This window comes from Coturnix japonica, chromosome 5 (assembly GCF_001577835.2).
Source record: "Coturnix japonica isolate 7356 chromosome 5, Coturnix japonica 2.1, whole genome shotgun sequence".
Classification (NCBI taxonomy): Eukaryota; Metazoa; Chordata; class Aves; order Galliformes; family Phasianidae; genus Coturnix; species Coturnix japonica.
Genome location: NC_029520.1, coordinates 6,305,662 through 6,329,087, shown reverse-complemented (window position 1 = coordinate 6,329,087; position 23,426 = coordinate 6,305,662). Strand labels below are relative to the sequence as shown.

Genomic DNA, 23,426 nt, shown 5'->3' with positions numbered 1-23,426 from the left:
ATACAAATGTTGGATTTTGCTATGAAGATAATTCTTAATTCTAGGCTTAACTATGATTTTTCTTGTCAGGATATAGTAGTGAAGCATTGAAGTCTTATGATCAGACATGGTCCAGACTAGCTGCAAGAATGATAGTGATGGCAGGCTAAGAGCTACTGATGCGTACTGCTGGGACTCTGTAACTTTCAGAGAATTTCAGGACCTTAAAAGTCTTCTCAAACCTTATAATTTAGGTAGATTATCTGATTAGGTTTGAGGTTACCTTAATGTATATTGTTGTATAGAATGGGCGAGCTGTACTCTTCCCAAATGGCATTTGAGTAATGACTTTGGAAAGGGAGGTGTTGAAATGGCTTTAACCCTAGGCAAATATTCAAAGTGTGATAATAACAAATAATAAACAAAAACTTCCTGTGATTAACTGCAGATAGGGCAAAAACTTCGTAATCCAGCAGAATAAGGTAAATGATCAGAAGATTTTTGACCTTCCTGGTCTTTATTTGAAGGTCTGGCAGTAGCCGAGCCAGGTAGCTGATTTCTTCTTTTTAAACCATTTCTTTGCAATTATTATTCCTCAGAAATGCTTATCTGAGATGCAGATGTTAAGCATCAGTGGGCAAAACTGTGCTGTAATCTTCTGATTTCTCCTTATCTCAAGTCTGCTGTAGGTAATAAGGGACGTGAAGAAGCTGCTCGTTAAGTTCTGTGAAAGACCATCGGAGTCACACTTTGAAAGCTAAAGCTCCTTCCTCTTGTCCATGCAAAACTCATCTTGAATGAACTTTTTGAGGACTATAAAGATAGGAATTCGTAGATGGAGATGAGGTTTGCAATTAAATGAACAGAACTGCCTCAGTCTTTCAGATCCGCGTACCTTATTGTTACAGTGTTCCATCTGCCTTCTGTGTAGAACAATGAAGGCATTTAATCAGCTGAGCTGACACCATCAGTTCTGCAGATAAGATGGGTAGTTATCTTTTACCTCTGAGTGACCTGAAAATCAGTGCTTTGTTTGAGCTGCAAGCAAGAAGTCCTAAACAAGAAAGTTTTCCTTCTGGGCTTCAAGAGATAGTGGTTTTCTTTTTAAAACTTAAGCTTAAATATAGTTATGATCATCTTCTAGAAAATGCCTTGCAAAACTGCTTTGGGATCCTTGTAATTCTTTCTGTAAATCATAAGGCTACCTTATTCCATCGCAACATCAGAAACTAAGCGTGCAATTAGTCTTATACTAATGTCACATTCCTTACGTTCAGCTGCAGGATTAAGCACAAGAAGCTTTTACGTTACCTTTGGGAATATTCCGTTCTTTAATGTGAGATCAGCACACTCTATGCTCATGAAGAAAGGTAATGACTTAAACTCCTTTTGTTTGGCCGTGATGATTTTTTCAGAGGGGGAGGGAGAAGGTCCTTCAAGCTGTCCCAGCTGCAACTATTTGCATTTTGTGGCATATTAAATGTTTTTCATCCCAATCAGCACATCTTAAAGGATGCAAAGAGGATGTTTACTGTTAGCACTGCACCTGGCTGTTTGGGGATTGATATTGCATTCAAATAATCTAATTTAAGCATTAGGGAATGTAACCTGAGGGGAAAGCTGTAAGTGGGCTTTTAATGAAGCTTGAAGACTATACCTGAAAGAAAGCTCTGACCCTCATCTATTTATATAAAGATTTAGAGGCAGCATCTTGGATTTCTGTCTCTTTCTACATAATTTCATAATCTGGGTATGTTGGATTTCAGGTGTGGTATCACAGAGCCTCTGATAAGAAACTAATTTCCTAAATGGCTTATCTAGGAGGTGCTGTTCTATTTGTTTTCTTAGGCTTTTTAATATGATGTGATCAGTGTTGTTTGTGATTCTGTAGGTCTAGCCTTAATGGAAGCAAGGAAAATAGTTTCCCATATTCACATCTTAAAGCCAACTGGAGCAGTGCTATAGAGAACTGTATTAGCAATATGCTGTTCTAACTCAACAGTAATGCTTGTTTGGGGTGAGACTGATGAGTATCAGCTCTTAATAGGATAACAGCTGCACCAGAAGTCATGTTCCTTCAGCCCCCATCCCCCTTTATTCCTTCGCCCCGCGCTGAGGGAGCCGCCGCTGTCAGGCGCTCTCCGGGGCAGCCTCTCCTCGAGGTCCTTCCTGAGCGGCGTCGCTCTCGCCCTGCGCCGCGCGGCTCCCACGTGTGTTGGGGGCAGCTCCGCGGGCGCTGCTTGTGGAACCGGCGGTTTCGGCCGGGACACGGAGTGAGGGGAGAAGGGCCGAGAGCTCGGACGGCAACATGCAGCGCCGCAAGGTGGACAACCGCATCCGGGTGCTGATCGAGAACGGGGTGGCCGAGCGGCAGAGGGGCCTCTTCGTGGTGGTAGGTGACCGCGGCAAGGACCAGGTGAGCAATGAGCAGGGACGCCTCCGCTTGATGAGGTGCTCACAGCACTTCTATCCTGGCCTTTGGTGTCCGGAAAGCAAATGGGATCCTGGGGCTCCATCAGGAGAGGGGTGGTCAGCAGGGATAGGGAGCTGATTGTCCCTCTCTACTCTGCTCTTGTGAGGCCCCATCTGGAGTACTGTGTCCAGGTGTGGAGCCCTCAGTACAAAAAAGACATGGAGATTTTGGAAAGGGTCCAGAGGAGGGCCACAAAGATGATCAGGGGGATGGAGCACCTCCCCTATGAGGACAGGCTGAGGGAGTTGGGTTTGTTCAGCCTGGAGAAGAGAAGGTTGCGGGGTGACCTCATTGCAGCCTTTCAGTACCTGAAGGGAACTTACTGCCAGGAGGGGAGTAAACTCTAAAGGGCTGACAATAACAGGACTAGGGGAAATGGTTTTAAGTTAAAAGAGGGAAGATTTAGGTTGGATGTTAGGGGGAAGTTCTTCACTAGGAGAGTGGTTAGGCCCTGGAACAGGCTGCCCAGGGAGGTTGTGGATGCCCCGTCTTTGGAGGTGTTCAAGACCAGGTTGGATGGGGCCCTGGGCAACCTGATCTAGTAAATGTGTATGTTTGGTGGCCCTGCCAGGCAGGGGGGTTGGAACTACATGATCCTTGAGGTCCCTTCCAACCCGGGTCATTCTGTGTGATTCTGTGTGATGAGGTGCTCAGAGCACATCCATCCTGGCCTTTGGTGTCTACAGGGATGGGGCATCTGCTGTCTCTCTGGGCAACCTGTGCCAGCGCCTCACCGCCCTTACTATAAACATATTCTTCCTTTCATCCACTCTGTTAATTTGAAACCATTTGCCCTTGTCTTGTCTCAGCAGACCCTGCTGAAATGTATGTTGCTCCTTGTTAGCTTATGAATACAATCATGCGTTGATATTTCTGTGTCTTGGCAGGTGGTTATACTGCACCACATGTTGTCCAAAGCAACTGTCAAGGCCAGGCCGTCCGTCCTGTGGTGTTACAAGAAGGAGCTGGGCTTTAGCAGGTAAAGGGGCCTTTTGCATCTCGTGTTGCAGTAGTACTCTGTGTGAAGGGGAAGCTGTGTGGCTGCTCTGCATAGTACGGGCTGATTTGATTATCAGGAGAAACAAGTCTTATTTTTGCAGCAGATACAGGATGCTCAGTTTTCCAGAGCTAAGATTTGGCTTCACTGGTATGGTTGGCATCAGTGCTACGTACTTCTGGTTTCCTTATGTAGTTTCAACACTAACCCTGTTGTCCTGAGCCAATTTCTCCCTCACCTTTCTAATCTCAAACAGCCAAAACTTCAGTGCCTCAGTAGTATGTACAGCTGGGTACAGATGAGGCATTACAGTTGCTTTCATTTCAAAAAGGGGTTTAAAACGTTAGTTCTTAGATTTGCGATCATACTTGAAGTCCAGGCACAAAACTGGGAAGGGTTACTTGAAACTGTGTGATTCCAACCAGATGATTTCTTCCAAAAACAGCTGGTTCAGTGTTGTTTGTGCTGCTCTGGGCCAAAGGCACTGGGGAACATACCCTGAGTACAGTGTTTGTAATGCAAGACTTTTCCTTGGAGCCCGAGCTCTGAATTCCATTTAGACTTGAAACTAGGAATGAGAGCAGAGTCTTCTCAAACCATTTCCCAGAAAAACTTACATGGAGTTTTATTCTCCAGCCACCGGAAGAAGAGAATGAGGCAACTGCAGAAGAAGATTAAAAGTGGAACCTTGAACATAAAAGATGATGATCCTTTCGAATTGTTTATAGCAGCCACAAACATTCGCTACTGCTATTACAATGAAACTCATAAGATCCTTGGTAACACTTTTGGCATGTGTGTGCTTCAGGTAAGGAATTCAGCTTTTTACGTAAAGGATGTTGCACTAGTATTGATTGCTTTGAGTTGAACAGCTGCAGTAATTCTATTTGTTGCTTCTGTTACTTAAGTTTTGATGGCCTTACTTATGAGTTTTGTGGGGGGTCACAGCCTTAGAATTGTAATGGAAAGTTGGTTAATGCAAATGTTAAGTTTAATTCAAACTCTGATAAATGTTTATAGTTCTTCTCTTCTTTTTAGTAGCTGCTATTGCACTTGAGAATTCTAGGCAACTTTAAGGTTTATTTTTTCATTTCCAAGGATTTTGAAGCCTTGACTCCAAACCTGCTGGCTAGAACTGTAGAAACAGTGGAAGGGGGTGGAATTGTAGTAATTCTGCTGAGAACAATGAACTCACTGAAGCAGCTCTATACAATGACCATGGTAAGTTCAATGCAATATGTCTGTTTTACATAGGCAGGTACATTTGGTGATGTTAAGTGCTTAGTTTTTGCTTTTGTTATGGGTTGGAGTCTTCTTTCCATTACTTCTGCTGCTGGTTCTTTCATTTAACCTGGAGTGAGGTTTGTGTTTGTGCAGTTACACCATTCCTTGTGCTGCCAACAAACATAGCTGTGTTTTCTGGCCCAGTGCTAAGTCACCCAGAGCTTCACCATTCCCATGTTTATAATGCCAGTAGGTGAATTAAAGCATTAAATTATTTCTACTTAGCATCTCTGTGCTGCTTTAAATGTTCTGTATGTAGTAGATGTGGCCTTTAAATCAGACAAGAATACGTAAGACTGCACTGAAAAGTCTTGGTGGGAGAAGTATGTTTTTAAAGCAGTATTTGGAATATCTGATTGTCTCAGCAAACAAAGTCAGAATCCAGTCTGGGATGCAGCGCTGATGGAGAGAGTGAATGTAGTCCACAAGGGTGGAAAATAAATGGGATTGTCCCATGAGGTAATAATGTTTTAAGTGTCTCTGCTACTGCTGCTCCTTCTCCAGACTGACTTTTTGTTTCAGGATGTCCACTCTCGATATAGAACAGAGGCACATCAGGACGTGGTAGGACGCTTTAATGAAAGGTATGTCATCGGGCATTCAAAGTGTGTGTCAGAAGGGTGCCTAGAGCAACATCATGTGTTCATATCAGGAAAGTATCCTGTAAGTTTGCATGAGAATTAGGGATTCTTTGCTGCTTCTGTGAAGTTTATATGTACTGTCCTGGAATGAATGTTATATCTTGTTGGAGAAACTGTATACAAAATTTTAGCGTTATATTACAAAGGATGTGCAAATTTTCCCAGATTTGTAAAATCTTCTGAGTTCTGTTATTGAAATGCTACATAGAAACATGTACTCTAGATAAGGAAATTCAGATACTTGGTGCTTACTATACCTACTATAAAACATGAAACTGCTCACTGTGGAGTCTTCTCTGTGGCTTTAGAACTTCCGTTTAAAGGTGATTCCTCTCCTTTTGTTGTATCAATGAAGTTGTTATTGAGTGACTGAGCCCCTGCTGTAGCCATTGGAAAAAATCGTTCTTTTGCATGCAAGGGGTATTTTTGTGGTGTCTGAAATTAGAAGGATGAATAAACCAGGCGCTGACCACAGTCTTTGCTGGTGGTCAGCATTTGTCACAATTATCTTGAACTTCTATGCAGCCACCTCCCGCTTAAATGCTGGAAGTTGCTTTCTAGTTCTCTTGGTGGATCATCATATGTTAGCAGTTTTCTTTGGAGGCGTGTTCCCCTGTAAGTGGATGTCTGTCCTGCATAAACTATCCTGATAAGAGGCATGTTACCAGTTATGTGAACTTGTCTCATCTTAGTTTTAAGCTGCTGTTGCTGTAAACACTTAGAACAGAGGTTTAATTAATCATCAAGATGCAGTAGTGTTGCTAGTGCTTTTACTGAGTTGCCTTTGCTTGACTGCTCAGGTTCATTCTGTCTCTGGCCTCATGCAAGAATTGCATCGTGATTGATGATCAGCTGAATATCTTGCCCATCTCCAGTCACGTTGCAAACATCACACCTGTTCCACCACAGTCACAGGTCAGTAAGCAATGACAGACACTTCTCACTGGGAGAAACTAGTCTGAGTTGAAAAGCATTAAAGGGCTGAAAAAGAGACGGCTTTCCTTTCACACTGATTGATATCAGATAATGGCATAGACAGATGCCTTTGGAATTTTCAGTGACAATTAGGAAATTCAGAATCTGTTTCTACTTGAAATGGATTTCTTTTGTGTCTGAGCTAATTGATTGGCTTTCAGAATATTGGCATTGGTTAGAAAACTGACCAATTGCTGCTGCTTCCTCTTAAATTACAGTATGTAGATCCCATATGACAGGTATAATGAAGATCGTAACATTTTGGCTTATCCTGAAGACTGAAAAATGGATTAAATTCTTCAGAAAAAAATTGTCTGTGGTCTCTTCTTTCTATCACTGCCACTATCCCGTTACCACACACTGAAAAATACTATGCTTTTTTCTTCCGAGCTTGGGGAATCCAACATACTTGTTGTATAATACATCACTGTTTTGAAAATGCATTAAAATTGAATTGTTAAGTATCTGTCTACACGTTTAAACTTTCCTTTCTTTAGAGAGCTTATTCAACTTGTGGTAACGCTTTCTTTCAGATATCTTTCTTTACCTGATAAAAGATATCCCAGGATGTCACAAAAGTGTAATTGTGCTGAGGTGTCCCGTACTAATCCTGTTATGGAAAATTCTGTGTTTATAGGAAGATAGTCTCCGGCCACAAGACTTGGAGCTGAAAGAGCTGAAGGAGAGCCTGCAGGATACACAGCCTGTAGGAGTTCTGGTGGATGGCTGTAAAACCTTGGATCAGGTTGGTGTAGTACTTAAATACAAGATCCCGTGTGCTTGACAAATCACTGTAGGAGCAGGTATTTGTGTCTCATCTCTCAAGTAACCAAGTCTGAAAGCATGAACGTCGATGGAAGCTGTCTTAGAGTTCTTGAAAAATTGTTTGGACAGAATAGCTCAAAGACTATAGTGGTGACTTTCTGTATGAGGATGAGAATAAATGAGAGGGCTAAAATGGAGACAGGAAGCTGATCTGGAGAAGTCAGCATTTAAAAAGTTGCTGATAGCTCAAGGGTTTGTAATAAGCAGGAAATAAATGTTAACAGTCTGTATTAATGTACTCTCATAACTGCTTCCCTGACACTTTTTCTTAGTCCCGTTTGAGAATCACTGACTAGTGTAAAGGAAGGCAGCATTGTAAGTTCTTTCCTGTTTCAGAATAGACACTGAGAAGTTGCTGTTCAGCACAGAGTTTCTGAGACTTGTGCACTGCTTTAAGGCTTTTTCATAGTTGGCCTTCTCACTGTCCGGATACGTTCATATTCCTCTGATAACTCCCTAGCAGTGTACCTCTTCCTATCTTTCTGAATGTATTTTGTGGTCATTGGCTTGGGAGCAGTAATTGAGCTGTGATGATTGTTCATGTGTGTTTTAGCCTGACCAAATTCAAGAACTCAATGCGTCAAGAAGTTTCTTTGGTACCATTTGTCCGGGCTTTAACGTTCAGCCTTCTCATCTTGTTTTAATTCTCCTCCTTCCCTAAGGAAAATCACATGTGGCTGTAGCAGTAGGTCTGAGTAATGCTGAAAACAATTTAATCAAAGTGAATTTTTTTGCACTTTTCTGATCATCAGGCAAAAGCAGTTCTGAAATTTATTGAAGCCATTTCTGAGAAGACCCTGAGGAGCACCGTGGCATTAACAGCAGCCAGGGGACGTGGGAAATCTGCTGCTTTGGGACTGGCTATTGCTGGAGCAGTAGCTTTTGGGTGAGAAAGGTCCCCCATGTCCCAAGTATTATTTGCATCCATGAAATTAAAAAAAACATGTGATAAGGTTTAATATATTTACAGTTTCCAGTCCTACATACTTCCCTTCTGTTGTTCTTATATTTTTTAGTTGCTGTGTAAACTGATATGCAAGTTTGTTTTGTTTTATAGTAATCAGAAATCTTCAGTCTTTCAAAATTTATCACACAGTAAATAGTGAGATAAGTATATAAAAGAATCTGCTGTTATTAAGTAGGAAAGAAATCTGGTTATTAAGTAAAATCAACCCCTCCTATTAAAATAAATCCTTTGTGTGTAAATTTGGTAGAAAAAGAGTTAAATTCTTGTTTCATTTTTCTCTGCAGTTACTCCAATATTTTTGTCACATCTCCAAGTCCTGATAACCTTCACACTCTCTTTGAGTTCATATTTAAAGGCTTTGATGCACTGCAGTATCAGGTAAGGAGGGCACGCAGTTTTACAACGCTTTCATAGAGTCCCTGTTAGGGGACTTGCATCTCATCTCCATTGTCTGTTGTGTATATTGGCTATCAGCTTTTGCCCCCACCAGCCTGTTTAATAATGCTCTGTAAAAGCGAATCATAGTATGATTACATTTACCTGTATTTATAGGTTGGGAAATTTGGTTCCTTTCTGTGTAAAAATAGTTCTTAACAGGTGAATCTTCTCGGTTCTTGGGCTCCTGAAGGTTTTGTTACGAGATTTCTCAACTGTAATCTGAAATACCAGGCCACACGTAGCAAACGTGTTTTGATGGTAATGATAAACAGTAGTTTTCTAAGCTCTTGGCCTTTTCATATGATTTTACAATGTTTTCTTTTAGGAACACCTTGATTATGAGATTATTCAGTCTTTAAACCCAGAGTTTAACAAAGCTGTTGTCAGAGTGAATGTGTTCAAGGAGCACCGACAGACCATTCAGGTAGCTGGCCTTTGTAGACTGGCCTTTCTTTTTGTTCATAACTGTTGGCTTTATTGATTGGTGTAGTTGTTTGTTTTATGTAACGTGTAACTATCCTGGATAATTGTGCTTTGAAGCAGACCCTGAATCTGGTGTGACTTTCACAAAATATTTTAGATCATTGAGGTATTTTGGTGATCTGTGCAGATAAATGCATGTGGAAATGTTTAAAACTATATGTGATTGATGCTCCCTTTTTTAGGATAACATGAACTCTTCCCTGTGGGTTCTCTTCATTCTTGAGGAATAGGGATAACAAACAGATTGTCAGATCTCAAGCTTCACCATCTCTGATATTTCCCAACGTTGTTGATGGTGTGCTCTCATACCTTGCAGTACATACACCCAGCTGATTCTGTGAAACTGGGTCAGGCTGAACTTGTGGTGATTGATGAAGCTGCTGCCATTCCTCTCCCTCTGGTGAAAAAACTGCTAGGTCCTTACCTTGTGTTCATGGCTTCTACGATCAATGGGTAAGACTTACGCATCACCGGTCTACCTGGGAAAGCAGTTTTGTGACTGCTAATGGACCGTTTCTTGTCTATTGTGTTTCTTTTTGTACTCCACACTATCATAATTGGGTCTTGCTGATTTTTGATCATGTGGAACTGTTCTTAAGAATAACAAAGAGTCAGCACTAACACTTGCTGCTTTCCTTTTGGTTCCACTGCATGTTCATTGAGTATTTTCCTTATGCCTCTTCTGTTCTGCTAAAAGGAGCATATGAATGATATTACACAGTCTGTTAGGAGAGGAGTGAAGACTTCTTTCCAGTATGATGAGACTAAAAATGTACGGGGTAGGTTGCTCTGTCCTATATGTGCAACAGTAACAAAACACAGCAATTCTCATAGATGGATGAAGCCATTACAGGCCTCAGAATGGCACATAATTCTGCATATCAGCATAGTTCTGTGTTGGAGCTTCCTCATGGCTCAGGATTGCCATTTGGTCACTTGCTACAGACTTTTGTCTTCCGTTTTGCAGGTATGAGGGTACTGGTCGATCACTGTCTTTGAAGCTAATTCAGCAGCTCCGGCAACAGAGTGCACAAGCCCAAGTCTCCATGACAGCCGAGAACAAATCTACAGCTACAGCCAAACTTGCCTCAGGTACTTCATTGATTTCTGGACTATACTGTACAGCCCCGATGTTTGGTGTCACTGCTCAGCAAACCCTATGTCCCTGTACTGTGCAGCTGTAGGATGGTAGAGGTATGGGAAAATGAGGGAGCTCTTCTCATATCTTTTTTCCCTCAAGATTCTCAGATGTCAAGGCATTTAGGGGATCAAAGCTATGCAAGTAGTGATCATTGTACCTTCCTCCTGATGTTATATGAAGAAGCAGGCTGTGAAGGCTCCAGCTGGAACAGTTACTTTTCAAGTGGTTTCTCTACTGTTCATATTTGGGTGTGTTTCTAATCTCTGTCTTGCAGCTCGTACGTTGCATGAGGTGTCCCTCCATGAGTCAATCAGGTATGCACCTGGTGATCCAGTTGAAAAGTGGCTGAATGATCTGCTGTGTTTGGACTGTCTCAACATCACCAGAATTATCTCCGGTTGCCCACTGCCTGAGGCCTGTGACCTGTATCCTTACTCAAGTGATGTGCTCTGGTAAAATATATTGCTTTTGGGTGATGCAGGCTTTCACAAGCTGACGTATAGTGAATTCTCAAGCTAACATAATAACCTTAGAGCATGATCTTTTGGCAGAAGTAAACTAAGACCACGTTTCTGGAGTTGAGCTCTTATCACTGCCTGATAAGATGCCTGTGATACCAGGACATTACTAAACTTCATTATTATTGCAGTGACTAAGGAAGGGCTGAGCAGAAGGAAATTCTGGTTAGAGTTATGCTGCGTTAAGCTTTACAGATTAAAGGAGTGAAAGGTATGAATGATACCCAGTCATTAATTCACTCGTGTAGATAAAGCTGTAGACTCCTAATTGCTTAAGCCAGCACATATCCTGAGGCTGAATGGAAAATTTAACTGTAAAACCAAAAAGGAGGTGTTTTTTTATCCCTGTTTTCCAGGGAGTTTAATTCCTTAACCCTGCGTTTAGATATTATGTAAATAGAGACACACTCTTTTGTTACCACAGAGCATCAGAAGTTTTTCTGCAGAGACTGATGGCCCTCTATGTGGCTTCGCACTACAAGGTAAAGGTCACGCCGCTCCTGTTAAAATTTCAGCTAGGAATTGTGTGGAGGGAGCACTGCTTGTTTCAGGAAGTCTAATTGAATTGGTGTTCAACGTCTCAAAAGAGATGTTGTTTGGTAGCATAACAGCCACAAGCTGCCCTGTTAGGAGATTCAACTGTCAATATCATAGAATCATAGAATTAGCCAGGTTGGAAAAGACCTCGAAGATCATCAAGTCCAACCACAGCCTAACCATAGTACCCTAACTCTAACAATCCTCTGCTAAATCGTATCTCTGAGCAATATATATTGTTCTAGTTCCAACTTTCTTAATAGCCCTAAATTCAGACAATGGAGGATTGTTTAGAGCTCTTCTTGTGAAATAACATTTAAGCTTTCTGATCCATATTTACCTTCTAGAACTCTCCCAATGACCTCCAGATGTTATCTGATGCACCTGCCCATCATCTTTTTTGCCTTTTGCCTCCTGTTCCACCTACCCAGAATTCGTTACCAGAAGTACTTGCTGTTGTTCAGGTGAGTGCGTCCTGTATCTGTGAACTGTTGTGTAATGAAGCAGGGATAATACACAGTGAGGAAGCAGTGTACTGTCCAGGAGTAGAAGGTGGCTTCAGACTGTGTTTTTAAGGACCACAACAGTGTATTAAGGCTGTTTGGGGTTGTTGTTGGTTTTCTTTACTTTTTGTTAACGCTAATTGCTACATGAGTACATTGTGATGCTGTAAAATGTTTTTGTGCTGAGAAGCCTTTTGAGAAGCTCAGCTGCTGGCTCAATAAATGATCATCCTGCTGTTCCGAACGCCTGCCAAGACGAGCTGATTCACTGGTTCATTATGTGTCTGGCATTCCTTTTACTCGCAATAGAACTGCAAAAATACAAATTCCTCAGACAGAGATGCCCACAGTTGTAGAAATACTTGTCCTTGACTACCTGACACAATGCTTCCTTCTTTCCTTGAGAACACAGATTATTACTTATTAGTGTTCAGTACAGCTAGTTAAATTGACTGTATCTTAAATGAAAAAAAAAGGCCCATTTACATGAGAGATATGTGATACTTAAAGAGAAGTACTGGGAGATGAGATTTAATGTTTGCTGTTGGCAGACTACAGAAAATACATAGAGCACATCCTGTGCTTTAATCTCTTTTGGCTTCTTTAGTACCATCGTGCCTGCTCATTAATGTGCCTTTTGAGACTGTTGTAGGGACAGAGCCTGTTCAGTGGCACATATCTGTTAGCTCACCATGTTGCAGGATAGGCATCAGGTGACATGTCAGTTCTGCATAGTGAACTCATCAGCTGAGGACAGGTTTTGGTATTTTCTGGTGGTATGACTGTGAGAGAAACACTTTTTCTCCATTCATGGCCTTTTACCTTTTCTGGCAGGTGTGCATGGAAGGAGAGATCTCTCGCCAGTCTATCATGAACAGCCTTTCTAGGGGAAAGAAAGCTTCTGGCGATCTTATTCCCTGGACCATTTCAGAGCAGGTAAATAATTTGGCTGTGTATTTGTACTATTGATGCCTTTCAGCACTATTGCTTGTTTCCAAAGTATCCTGAGTAATTCACATTGACTTTTGTCTCTTATGCAGTTCCAGGATCCAGACTTTGGGGCCCTGTCTGGTGGGCGCGTTGTTCGCATTGCAGTTCATCCAGATTATCAGGGGGTAAAGTATTTTGAAACCCAGCTATTAGTAGTCAGCAGAGCTACTACCAGTCAGCCAGACCAGAGCTTTGTCTGGCCCAGTATGCAGAGTAGATCTGATGATGCTTATTGTTAATGTAACAAATGTTCACACTGGTGTTTGATATTTTCAGAACACCAGAGGTATGTAGTGACAGTTATTGTTCTGTCCTGCACTCCTGACTGGGCTCTTGTTATTTTGGTCATCCAGCTGGTTCTGTATTATTATTACTCATGGAGTTCTTATGTTGTAATCAAAGTACGTTTTTGCAGTGGCTGAGTAATTTTTAAACTTAGATTGTTATTGGATTTGTAAGGGGAAAATGTTGTTCAGCTTTAGAAAATAGATCTGTATTTTTGCTTATAGTGTATTCTTCCTATTTCACAGATGGGCTATGGCAGCCGAGCTCTGAATTTACTGCAGATGTACTATGAAGGCAAATTCCCATGCTTGGAAGAAAAACCAGTTCAAAAGCCAAAAGAAATTGCAACTGTAAGCAGTGAGGTATGGAACTCAGTATATTTACCATATTTCCCATTGTGCTAAGCTATCTACTTCTCACTGTAAGACTCAGTATTGATTTCTCTAAGTAAATACAAAATATTCCTATTTATCTTTTATGCAGAATGAAGGATTTAATTAGCAGATTGCCCTGAGCAATGCTGTTAACTCATTTCCACTTTCTCTTTCAGACTGTTAGTCTGTTAGAAGAAGTTGTGACACCTCGGAAAGACTTGCCACCTTTACTTCTCAAACTGAGTGAGAGACAAGCTGAGAGTCTGGATTACCTTGGAGTATCATATGGCCTAACACCAAGATTACTTAAGTAAGATCTTGTTCTGTTTACTAGGTACACCCAGTGTAAAAGTATAACTACGGAGATCATAGAACATCTATAATTTGTGAACAATATAAATATAGATGCAAATATTTTACCTCTCAGGCATTCTTTTCCTTTCTCTGTGCTTCCACTGATTTCAAAATCTGGGCAGTTCCAAGCCTTGTACTCCTGCAAGCCCTTTTCTTGTGCAGTGTAGCTGAACCTGATCACTTAGTGCGTCCTCCAGAGTAGTTTTTCCTCAAACTCATTGTGAAGGAAAACCCATTTTCTTCTCCATCAGCTCGGGAACTGCTCGTTTTTTCTAAGCTCAAACAGTGAGAACAACCTGTAATAAGAAGGGATGAGTTAAATGCTCCTTCTTGTGACCTCTAGAAACACAAGCTGCTGCTAACTTCCAAGTTACCTGTTTGTTTAAATTTCTTAATGTAAATACATTTCAACAGAAATTTCTGCTGTTTCTCATTTTTCTCACCAAGAGGAACTGAGTTACTGCAGCAAGAAATAATTGAGAAATTTTACTAAAATTTGCTCTCTGTGTCATAGTTTTATATAAGAAGTTAAACTTTAATAAATTGTAACTTAAAGAAAATATTACGCAATACTGTAACACATTTACATTTCTGAGACTCTGTATGGAAAGTTGTGAATTCATAGTTTAGGAGACAGCTTCAAAACTGTGTAGAATTCTTCCTGTTACTAATCTAACAGCAAAGTAGTAGTTTACCACCTGAAACTTTGGTTCTGTGCATGGCTTTGTTCCATGACAAGCACACTGCAGTCTTCATACCAAAATATGAGGGTGACTTATTTGGTGGAACAGAGCATCCAAACTGAACAGTTCTGAAAAAAGTCTTAATCTCTGTGAATTAAAAGGAAATCGTTCATCATTATTGAGCAATTCCTTTCAGGACAGGAGGAAGGAATAAGCGTTTACTGCTTTTTGAATTGTTTGTCTGTTAGGTGTGGTGGGAATAGGTAAAGCAAAGAGGAATAATGGCATAGAGTTGCTGGGGTGCTCATGTAAGGCTTGCTACTGAAATTTGCAACAACCTGCATGGCTGATGAGTAGTCATCCTTTAGGCTGTGGAGGCGGATTGCCAGTGACAGTTGTTCTGGGGCCTGACTTTCTTTTGTCTGAGACACCATATGTTTCGCCTCAGCAGGACTTTTACACTAGTATTCCTTTTCATGGGCAAAATGAAATTAGTATCAGTTCACAGCCAAGATGCAGGAGAGGAGGATGAAAAGGGATATCAGCAGGATTTCTCAAGTCTGTCTGGGGCTCTGTCTGGTCTGTAGGCGATTATTGAAGAGGAGTGGAGTCTCTGAAGTGAATTATAAATCCTTCACAGTTTCCCCAGGAGATCCTGTTGGTATTTTCTGTCAGTGTTAATTTTTATTATTTATTTGGCTGGGTAGTGCCTACCTTCCAACAGTTGTTGTTGTATAGTAAATAGATTTTATTTAACTACAAGTATTACTGCAAAATCAACAGCTCCATATTTCTCTCTGTGCTTTCTCTTGTCATTTTCCCTAGGTTTTGGAAACGTGCTGGATTTGTGCCAGTTTACCTGAGGCAGACACCAGTAAGTAGGATACTGTTTCTGAATGAAATCCAGCCCTGTTAAAATCACTGGGCGTATTTCCATTGGTTTCTGAGAGATCTCATTTGGGCAAAAACATTTTCTAAGGCTACATTTGAAGTTTGTTTTATTTTCCTTTTGGTCTAATTGTTTACTAAAGGAATCAAGTATTAGGGTTGTGAATGTGGAATTCTAAGTACTTTGCACTTAAAGAAATAGAGCAAAGGTGCAGGTGGTCAGGGTTATTGCTGTAGTCAGGGGTAAAATAATCAAGTTGTTCTTGAACTGACTGCCATCATTTTTCTAGGTATTTACCCCAAGTAGCTGTAGTGATTATTGTACTTTTGGAGAGAACAATTTTCTTGTCTTATATCATTGCGTTTTGCTTGAGTTTTTCTGGCTCTTGTGCTGTACGTTGTATTTGCAACATTAGTCGAATATCTCAAGGAGCCAAAATCCCTCAGCATGGGGGTTTACCAAATTGCAGAAGTTAATCGTTTTGTGGTGGTCATCAGTAGCAAAGGATATTTGAGTCGTTGATTTAGAAGACCTCTGCCTTCTTTAGTTTAGCATAGAATGCAAACGGTTGATGCTGATGATGAAAATGCATCTTCATTATTAGAATGATCTGACCGGTGAGCATTCGTGCATCATGATGAAGATGCTGAATGAAGAGGACGCGGAACAGGAACCTTGGCTTACTGCCTTCTGGAAAGGTAACTGAACTAAAACTAGGAAAAAATGCTGCAGACTTTATTCTGGAGGTTCACAGGACTAATTTATGTTTTCATCTTGTTGTATAGATTTTAGGAGGCGGTTCCTTTCTCTGCTCTCCTACCAGTTCAGCACATTCTCTCCCTCGCTTGCACTGAATATCTTACAGAACAAAAATATCAAGCAGCAGTCACAACCCCGTGAGTATCCACGCTCAGTATATTTATCCAGATCACAATTTAAAGTCTTTGTATAAGTTTGTCAGAGTTCTCAAACTTATGCACTATATGAAGTCTCTTGTGAAGTGCTATGTGTTGCTTTTAGTCATTTTCTGTGTCTAATATCACGCTTGCATTTTTGATTAAAACCTGCTGGTCTGTTTTGACAGTTGCAATGCTGTTGAATAAGCAAGCCAGTCTGAGCAGCAGTGGTATTCCTAGTGTCTTGCCTTCTGCAAGTATATTGGGATAGCAGTTGGACTTCAGTCGATGATGTCTAAAAGGAGTTTGTTAAATACTGAGATCCTGGACAGCTTCGAGGAACAGTCTTGATACTGATGTCTCTTTATTGTTCAGCCATCAGCCGTGCTGAATTAGAATCTGCTTTCATCCCATATGACCTGAAGAGATTAGAGATGTACTCTCGCAACATGGTGGACTATCATCTTATCATGGACATGGTACCTACCATTGCCAGGATGTTTTTTCTCAACCAGTTGGGTGATATCTCTCTCTCTGCAGCACAGTCGGTATGTTTCACTATGAGAACAAGCCAAATTTCACCTCTTTTCACTTCCCTGCTGTCTCATAATTTTGGAGTGGTTTCCCATTTCATGGCATTTTTGAAAAGCCTTTGCTTTAGGTGATTGCTGCTTCTGTGATCCTTTTCATGATTTCTTCTGCTTATCATGTTATTCTACTTTTAGTTTTTGCTTTGAATAAAATCAGTAGAGGATCATATTCTGTTGTATGTTCAGTGAAGCATTCCATTCATTTGTAATACTGTGTGAACTATGGCTGAAAAAAGCCTTAAAGTCTTGTTTCCTGAGCCTATGCCTCATCTATGTAGTCATCAGTATTAAGTATGGAATGATGCCTACTGACTACAGAGTAATTTAGAGGTTTCACTGCATCTGAGCAAGGCTTCAGCATGTACTAGAGAAGCCTGATATTGTCGGAGTAGAGTGAGGACTTGGTAAAATGCAGGGGGTTAAAGGTTACTGTTGATATGCTAGTGTTTGCTCTAAAAGCCTCTGCAACTGAAATATATGCCATTTCTTCAGGCCCTTCTTCTAGGGATTGGCCTACAGCATAAATCTCTAGACCAGCTGGAAAAGGAGGTGGAGCTGCCTAGCAGTCAATTGATGGGTCTCTTCAACAGAATCATCCGCAAAGTAGTCCAGGTAATTGCATCATGACAAGGTTTGTCTTGGTAGTATCAGACCAAGGAGTAATTCCAGTACCAAGTGTGATGGCAGTCGAAGGCTGAATTAGAACTGTGTATTTTTAATATGGCCACAAAAAATGATGGTTAACTTATTTTGTGAGAATGGAAAATCCTTGTGGAAATGGCAGTATTTATGCTATTGATTTGTACTTTGTTTTCCCAAGTGAGAGTGCTTGATATGTTTTTAAATAGCGAAGTGCTCATAACAAAATGCTGAGCGTGCAGCCTGTGATGCCAGCTGAGCTTGAGCCATTTGTTTCTGGTGGTTCACTGCATTGGTGGTATCACAACAAAAATCAAACATGAGACTTCCCCAGTATCATTTAGAGATGGACTTGAACTCCAGTGAAATCACTATAGAAACTTTGTGTCTGTCTTTCTTTTTCCCTAGTATGTTAATACAGAGTATTGTTAACTGTCAGCTTTCTGAGCTTGTGCTAGTGACAGTGTTAACTAACTGTTCTTAGTTTTTATACTTTTTAATGAAAGCTATTATGTATTTTTTTCTTAAGAAAGCAACCTTGAGCTTCTTATTTCAGTATGACTGAATGTATGCATCAAAAATAAATAACTGCCTGAAATATTTGCGCAGTTAGAAGAGTTTTTGCTTTGGGGACAACCAGCATTTCTTATTTATTTTAAAGCACCAATGTAGAAGATACAGTGTTTTACATGTGCGGGCTTACTTCATTTTCAGTTGTTCAACACCGTCCAGGAAAAGGCTGTGGAAGAACAGATGGTAGCAACGAAGGACATTGTAATGGAGCCAACAATTAAATCTTTAAATGATGATTTGGTAATTATGAGTTTTCTTCCTAGTACACACATAAACACTCTTCATGGTGCTCTCTCAAGCATAGAAACCTTGCAATCAAAATGTTCTTGGATCAGAAATATTCCATGTCATGTCTGTTAGTTTTTGGTAGTTATAGAGCTAGCCAGCTTTACATTGCATTCTTAGTCATGCTTTTCTAATCAGCCATACAGATTTTCATAGAACGTACAGAGGTGTTCTTGGAGTAATGCATTACAACTATACGTATAGCCATTAAATAAAAATGAAAGTACGTAAGAGATAAAAACTACAAGACCATGTGATATTTGTTTTATGAGATGTTCTTCCATTTGAATAGGAAAAGAGTTTTGCTTGTATTGCATGGCTAGTGTTGCACTTTACACGTAGTAATACATCCGTGTTCTGTCCTGTTGTAGGAAGAAGCTGCAAAGGAATTCCAAGAAAAACACAAGCAAGAAGTGGGGAAGCTGAAGGAAATGGACCTTACACAGTAAGAATTTATCTGTATGAGTCTCAGCTCCCAGTTTTTCCCTGCTAGTTATTTGAATGCAGGGTTACCAGCTCTGGCACATCTTGCTGAGACTTGTGCGCAAGGCTGAGGTTGTAATATGATTGCAAACCATCTATAAATGAGAAAAAGCAATGAGCGTCTTTCAGTATTGTCCAGGTTGGATAAGTATATGCCTCTATTCTGACGAAAACTTTGGGTTTTTTGTCCTGATAGACAGTAATTGTTTTCATCAGCTCTCTTGGCAGTTGCTTTGTTTCACACTCAAAACAAAGAATCATAGAATCATCAAGGTTGGAAAAGACCTAAAAGATCATCCAGTCCAACCGTTCACCAAATACACCTATTACATTATTTGCAGTAGAAGATAAATTCAGTAGCAGTGCTTATTTGTTCAGGGTCATTCACCTGTATAACTCAGTACATTCATTGTTTTCCTGAAGAATGTGGCACAGGCATTAACTTTACTTTTTGCCAAGCGTGAAGGTACTGATTTCCTTTTCTCTGTCGATGTTTTGCACAAAGAGAAAGAGGTGATAAATTTGCAAACAACAGTTTGATCAACAGTAAGGTCTGTCTGTGGAACTGCAGAACTGAATTATTAAAGGTGGAGCTCATCATTATACTGCTGCACATAGAAGATGTGGAAATGCTGGTTCAATTCCTGGTACCTCTGGCATTAGCTTGAGTGCTTCCGTTCCCCTTTGTCTCTTTATATGGTAAATTATGTTACTCTGGCAAGAACTCATACTGTGTATCCATATGAAGCTCTTGGTCCTGGCTGTGTAGAGAATGTATATTATACATATATAATTTACCTAGTACTATAACAAGGAGTAATAAAGTAAGCATCCTGAGTGTGGACTCCTTATAATTTGATACAGTAGTTAGTTTCCTCAAATCTGGATATGTGGGTCATGTTGTGTGATGGCCAGTTTTTCTGTGTGCAGCTGGCTTCAACTCCAGTAAAAATAGTAGCTGGCTAAATTTAGTATTCTAGTATTTAAAAAGGAAAACAAACAAAACAAATAACCCATCCAAAAAAAACCCCAAAAACTATACAAAAACACCCCAAAGCCAACAGAAAAGAACAACCAACGAGAGCTTCCTTCACTCACTGCCGTGTGCATGGATGCCTTTACAATACTGAGTTGCTTGCTGAACTTCCTTGAAATGTCAGCAGATGTCTCTCTCTGAACCAACAGGAATTCCACCTGCCATTTGGATCATCTCCCTTCTCTCTCTTCTCCTCCTTCCCCCCCTTTTTGTCTCATAAATCCATTGCTCTCTACGGGTATTACAACAGAAAAAGGAAGTCTAATTTGGCTCTAGATCAATCAAGGTTAGATCTCTGAGTCTTTGGTTTTCTTTTTTGAGGGTAGGACAAAAGTGGATGTGATTTGAAATGATTTGTAAGTCGGTCACAGTAGGGAAACAAAATGATCAGTACTTTTTAATTGAAGTTTTAATTTTGGTTTTTATATCTGATAGTATGACATGCCTGTTTGTCATTTTGGACCATGTTCACTTTTTCTTCATCCAGAAACAGATTTCTGTTTGTTTCTCTGAGGAAAGAGGGACAGAAATCTATTTTGAACACTTGAATACAGGTCATAGAAAACTAAAGAAAAGTCCAAGCTGTTTGGTTTGGCTCTGTTCAGTGTTGTACAGCCTTGTATGAACAAAACCTAATTTTCTGATGTTTGCAGCACTGTCTTCTGAGAGAAAGAGCTTCATCTGCCACTGGCAAGCTTTGGCTGAACACTAGTATTGGTTGCTATTAACCTATGGACTAGCTTGTTTGCTGACAGAGTCATGGCAAGCTATTGTATCCCGTTGCCTGTCTGGTTTTATATGTATTTCCAAATACTGATTTGGTGGGGTGTGATGCCCTGGCTTTGTTTGAAGTTGAGTACTGTCTGTGTATGAACACAGAATTGCCTATTTGTCCCATTCTACTTAGACCTGAAAATTTTACTTGATTTTCTTGTACCTTTTTTTCACTTAGATACATTATCCAGGGTGATGATGAAGAATGGAATGAGGTGCTCAGCAAAGCAGGACAGAACGCATCCATCGTCAGTGTGAAAAGGTTAGGAAAGTTGAAATACTGTGGAAAGGTCTCTCCTGTCTTTCCTGCTGGCTTTAGTGTAATGGACAGCACTCATTCCGCATCCTTGTCCTGCTGCTGTAGGAGCCTCTGATGTTCCCATTGGAGAAAAATGGGAAATTGGTGGAGGATTCTTTCAAATTTGAGCTTAATCCTGCAAGATGTTGAGTCTGCCTTTCTGCAGTTTGTTCCTTCCTTTTAGTCCATCTTCTTTTACCTTGCACAACATGGAGGTTCACCTTGGGGGTTTATAAACTTGCCTATTTCCCTTGCTTGTTTCTCCTTTCCATGGTGACTGACACCTTAATTAATTGTGGTCTTTCTTGCATTTCTATTTCATCTTTTGTGTGTTCGTGTTCTTTTCATGGATGCTGGAAGCTCTGAATTTCTAGAAGTCTTACAGTAGTGAGGGAGTCTTATCAATACTTATAAAGACTAGAGTTCTTGATCTAGTCAGAATCTAGAGTGAAACTGTGTACTTACATCTACAGCTGTCAGTGATAGTAGGTTTTTTTTAGGCAGTCTAACTTGCAGATGCCCCGTGTGAATAGCCTTTAGGAAACATGTCTTATTCAAAAGCAGTGACAAAATGTAGCTAAAAATAAAGATCTCTTACGAGATTCAAGTCAGGCTAAGGATTTTGTAGTCTAGAGATTGTACTCTTGTTCATGCTTTCTGCAAAAGACTCTGAGCGACCCATGAAACTGGAATTATTTCTTTCTAGCCACTTTCTTGGGGTTGGCCCAGAAGTCTTGAGGCAAACATTTCTGTGTAGGCTCTCCCCACTTCTCCATAGAACCAAGTGGGCATCCGGCGTACTTTTAACAGATATTTTCTTCCCATTTCCCAGTGAGAAGAAAAGAAAACTAGATGCACTAAGAGGACACAAGCAGCAGAAGAAGTTTAAGAAGACTAAAGATATAAAGCAGAAGCGGAAGAAATGACTCTAAAATGAATCAGTGAACTTGAAATAACGAGTGATGGGTCTGTACCATTCTCCTTTCAAACCAAAAGACTTTCTTGAGGAGCAGGAGGGTGAGCACTGAAGGGAAGGAAAAGCCTAAGAGGCATTTTAAAAGTGTTTGTATTAAGAGAAGTGCAGTGACACTGCCAGGAGACTGTCTGCGGAGATGTTTTATGAAGTGTGACTGCAGGGCTTGTGTGAAGCACTCTGCAAAACACTGGGATATTATGAGGGGTGCCTTAGGAGCTACAGTTTCCATTCAGACTGACAGATCAATCTCTTAACTTTCCTGCTTCTTAATGGTTGATGTCTATTAAAAAAAGAGTTTGGATAACAAAGCATGAAAACGCATTATCCTTTGGTACACGACTGTGTTGTAGCATTGCTGTACAGCTGGATATATTCAGATACTGGTCAGTAATAAAACCATTCCTTTGTAGCTGTTGGGAGGTGCCACCATGGGAAACACATTTAATTTGGGGCTCGTTACTCTGAGCCCTAACCATATTGTCAGTCCCTGCTCAAAAAATTTCAGAACACTTCTGTTTTGGAACACAACGTTTAGTTTCTGCATACTGTGCTCCTCAAACAGCTGTAATAAAAGGCTCTTTTACATTCCCATTTGCTTACAAGGTCTCAGCGTTCCCATTGCTCAGTAACCTACATTTCCTAGTTCCCAGACAGGATAAAGTGATTAACAGTTGCTGGAAAAGTGTCTTTGACTGTTGTCTGTCTTGCTGTCTGTTCACCAAGTGATGCTACTTGGCTTTGTTGGAAAGTTTTCTGTGAGGGTTGCCAGGAAATCAGCACTGTCATACCAACACCTGATCCCAGCCATCTTTAATAGGGGATAGGTAAGCTCCAGCTCTGCTACCTGCTTGGCAATAAATGTGCATCAGTCTGGAATTAGGATTTCTTGTGACTGCAGACTCCAGAGACTTCAGAACCAGGGCTGACTTCTGATACAGAACTCTCCCTGTTCTGAACCTTGCTGCCGTTGTGCATTGGCTTGATGTTCCAGCATAAAGATTTAGAAAAGACTTAACTACAGGCAGTGTGTAGCCATGTGCTATTTACTTGTAGATCTCAGAGCATCTTTTTCCAGAAGATCCTTAAAGAAGAACATTCTTCTTTGTTAACACACTATTTGTTTTCTAGGATGATTTTTATAAAAGATCTAAATTAAATGTAGGCCTCGTACAACACAGCCTGCATCTACCTTTGGTTAACAGACTGAAAATCAGCAACAGCACATCACCCACACTGGGGGGCAGCTGAGATCTGCAGCTGCAGCTCTTAAAGGCTTAATGAGGAGCCTGATTATCAGCCAGCTGTGCCCAAGTGGCTGCAGCACCTGGCAGCAATTAGTGGTGGTTGCTTGCCTTGAAATGGCTCTGAAGAAGTTGGGAAAGGAGCAGATAGGAAGTGTGAGACTTTTTGTCTTTGGAAAGTCTTTGGGAAGAAAAGGTGAGTGTGAATTCTGTATGTTTTTACTGTTGCTGCTGTTAGCAGTGGGATGATGTCGGCTTGCTTACTTCCAATGCTCTGCTTTGAGAGATGCAGCAGCATT

The 23,426-nt window shown here is 40.7% G+C and overlaps 1 protein-coding gene across 1 annotated transcript; it reads left to right on the top strand.

Annotated features, from left to right (window-relative positions):
• The first annotated feature begins 2,146 nt into the window (after positions 1–2,146).
• NAT10 (N-acetyltransferase 10) lies at positions 2,147–22,485 on the top strand. The gene is made up of 28 exons (XM_015863532.2): positions 2,147–2,395; positions 3,340–3,431; positions 4,086–4,257; positions 4,548–4,670; positions 5,256–5,317; positions 6,175–6,289; positions 6,987–7,094; positions 7,927–8,060; positions 8,426–8,519; positions 8,905–9,003; positions 9,379–9,515; positions 10,030–10,154; positions 10,478–10,628; positions 11,107–11,203; positions 11,606–11,722; positions 12,596–12,697; positions 12,802–12,876; positions 13,282–13,398; positions 13,587–13,720; positions 15,273–15,321; positions 15,941–16,034; positions 16,122–16,232; positions 16,608–16,780; positions 17,315–17,434; positions 18,176–18,274; positions 18,691–18,764; positions 20,791–20,874; positions 21,743–22,485. The coding sequence occupies exons 1-28, from the start codon at positions 2,288–2,290 to the stop codon at positions 21,834–21,836; spliced, it is 3,060 nt and encodes a 1,019-aa protein (XP_015719018.1). The 5' UTR covers positions 2,147–2,287; the 3' UTR covers positions 21,837–22,485.
• The last annotated feature ends 941 nt before the right edge of the window (positions 22,486–23,426 follow it).